General features: G+C 31.5%; 1 protein-coding gene across 1 annotated transcript; it reads left to right on the top strand.

The window, feature by feature from the left end:
- Positions 1 to 16: 16 nt before the first annotated feature.
- On the top strand, positions 17 to 1,015 carry LOC105457360 (decaprenyl-diphosphate synthase subunit 2-like; the record flags this gene model as incomplete). The annotated part of the gene is given in 4 exon segments (XM_011701976.1): positions 17 to 198; positions 269 to 385; positions 471 to 675; positions 791 to 1,015. Coding segments are annotated over 4 exon segments (729 nt in total), but the record flags the coding sequence as incomplete, so codon positions are not given.

Raw genomic sequence — 1,015 nt, 5'->3', positions numbered from 1 at the left:
TGAAAACAAAAAGGCAATGAGTCAAAATACGGATTGGAATAAAATTATGTCCGAAGCAGAGAAGATCGTCGGAAACCCGTCCTTCTTAAATTTAAATTGGCAGTCAAGCGACGAGTTTGCTAATGTTGCGTTGCATTTAAAGAAGCTGGTTGGCACAAATCATCCTGTATTGAAAACAACTAAGTAAGTTATCGTAATGTAATGCTTTTCTAAAAAAGAAAAATTTTATTTGTGCTTTTTTTTACAATAAGACCATTATTCATAATAGTAACATTCAACATAACACTCAAACATTTGGTCTCATCTTGCTGTTAATCTCCAAAGCTGCTGGCCACTTGAATGCAAAATCGACAGATGTGGATGAAGTTGTGGGCGTATTACACAGGTACAAAAAATTAAATACTGCTAATAAAATACAAAAAATATATTCTTCTACGAAGAAAAGACAGATCCTAATAAACATATTTCAGTCAAAAAGTACTGGCGAAAATTATAGAAATAATCCGCACTAGCAATTTAATACACAGAGGACTAGTAAACATAAATGTAGATGCAAAGTCTCTGGAATCTACAGAATTGAACAATATAACTCTCGGCAATAAATTAGCATTGTTATGTGGAGATTATTTTCTTAAAAATTATTTTACTAAATTGGCAGCTCTAAAAAATCAGGCTGTGAGTACATATACTTGGTATTTTTTTTAGCTGTTTGTCATTGTAATTTATTACAAGAAAAAAAAATTATTTTTTTAATTAAAGAGTAATTGTTATTTAAAAATGATATTTTTAGATTATGTTATTAATGTCGGAAGCAATAAGAGATTTATGTCAAGCAGAATTTGTAGCACGTAGGGACAATCAAAATTTTCCTATACCGGCAATACCACCTGAGGATTGCACGGACTATGCACTAAAGGAATGGACGCTTTTAAATACTTATGGTGCTGGATCTTTGCTCGGGAAAAGTTGCCAATGTACATTAAAAATAGCTGGTCATAACAAAGAAATAGAGGAA

Source organism: Wasmannia auropunctata, unplaced genomic scaffold (genome assembly GCF_000956235.1).
Source record: "Wasmannia auropunctata unplaced genomic scaffold, wasmannia.A_1.0 LD335249.1, whole genome shotgun sequence".
NCBI classification, from domain to species: domain Eukaryota; kingdom Metazoa; phylum Arthropoda; class Insecta; order Hymenoptera; family Formicidae; genus Wasmannia; species Wasmannia auropunctata.
The sequence above is the reverse complement of the archived record's forward strand: the minus strand, read 5'-3'. Positions and strand labels throughout refer to the sequence as shown.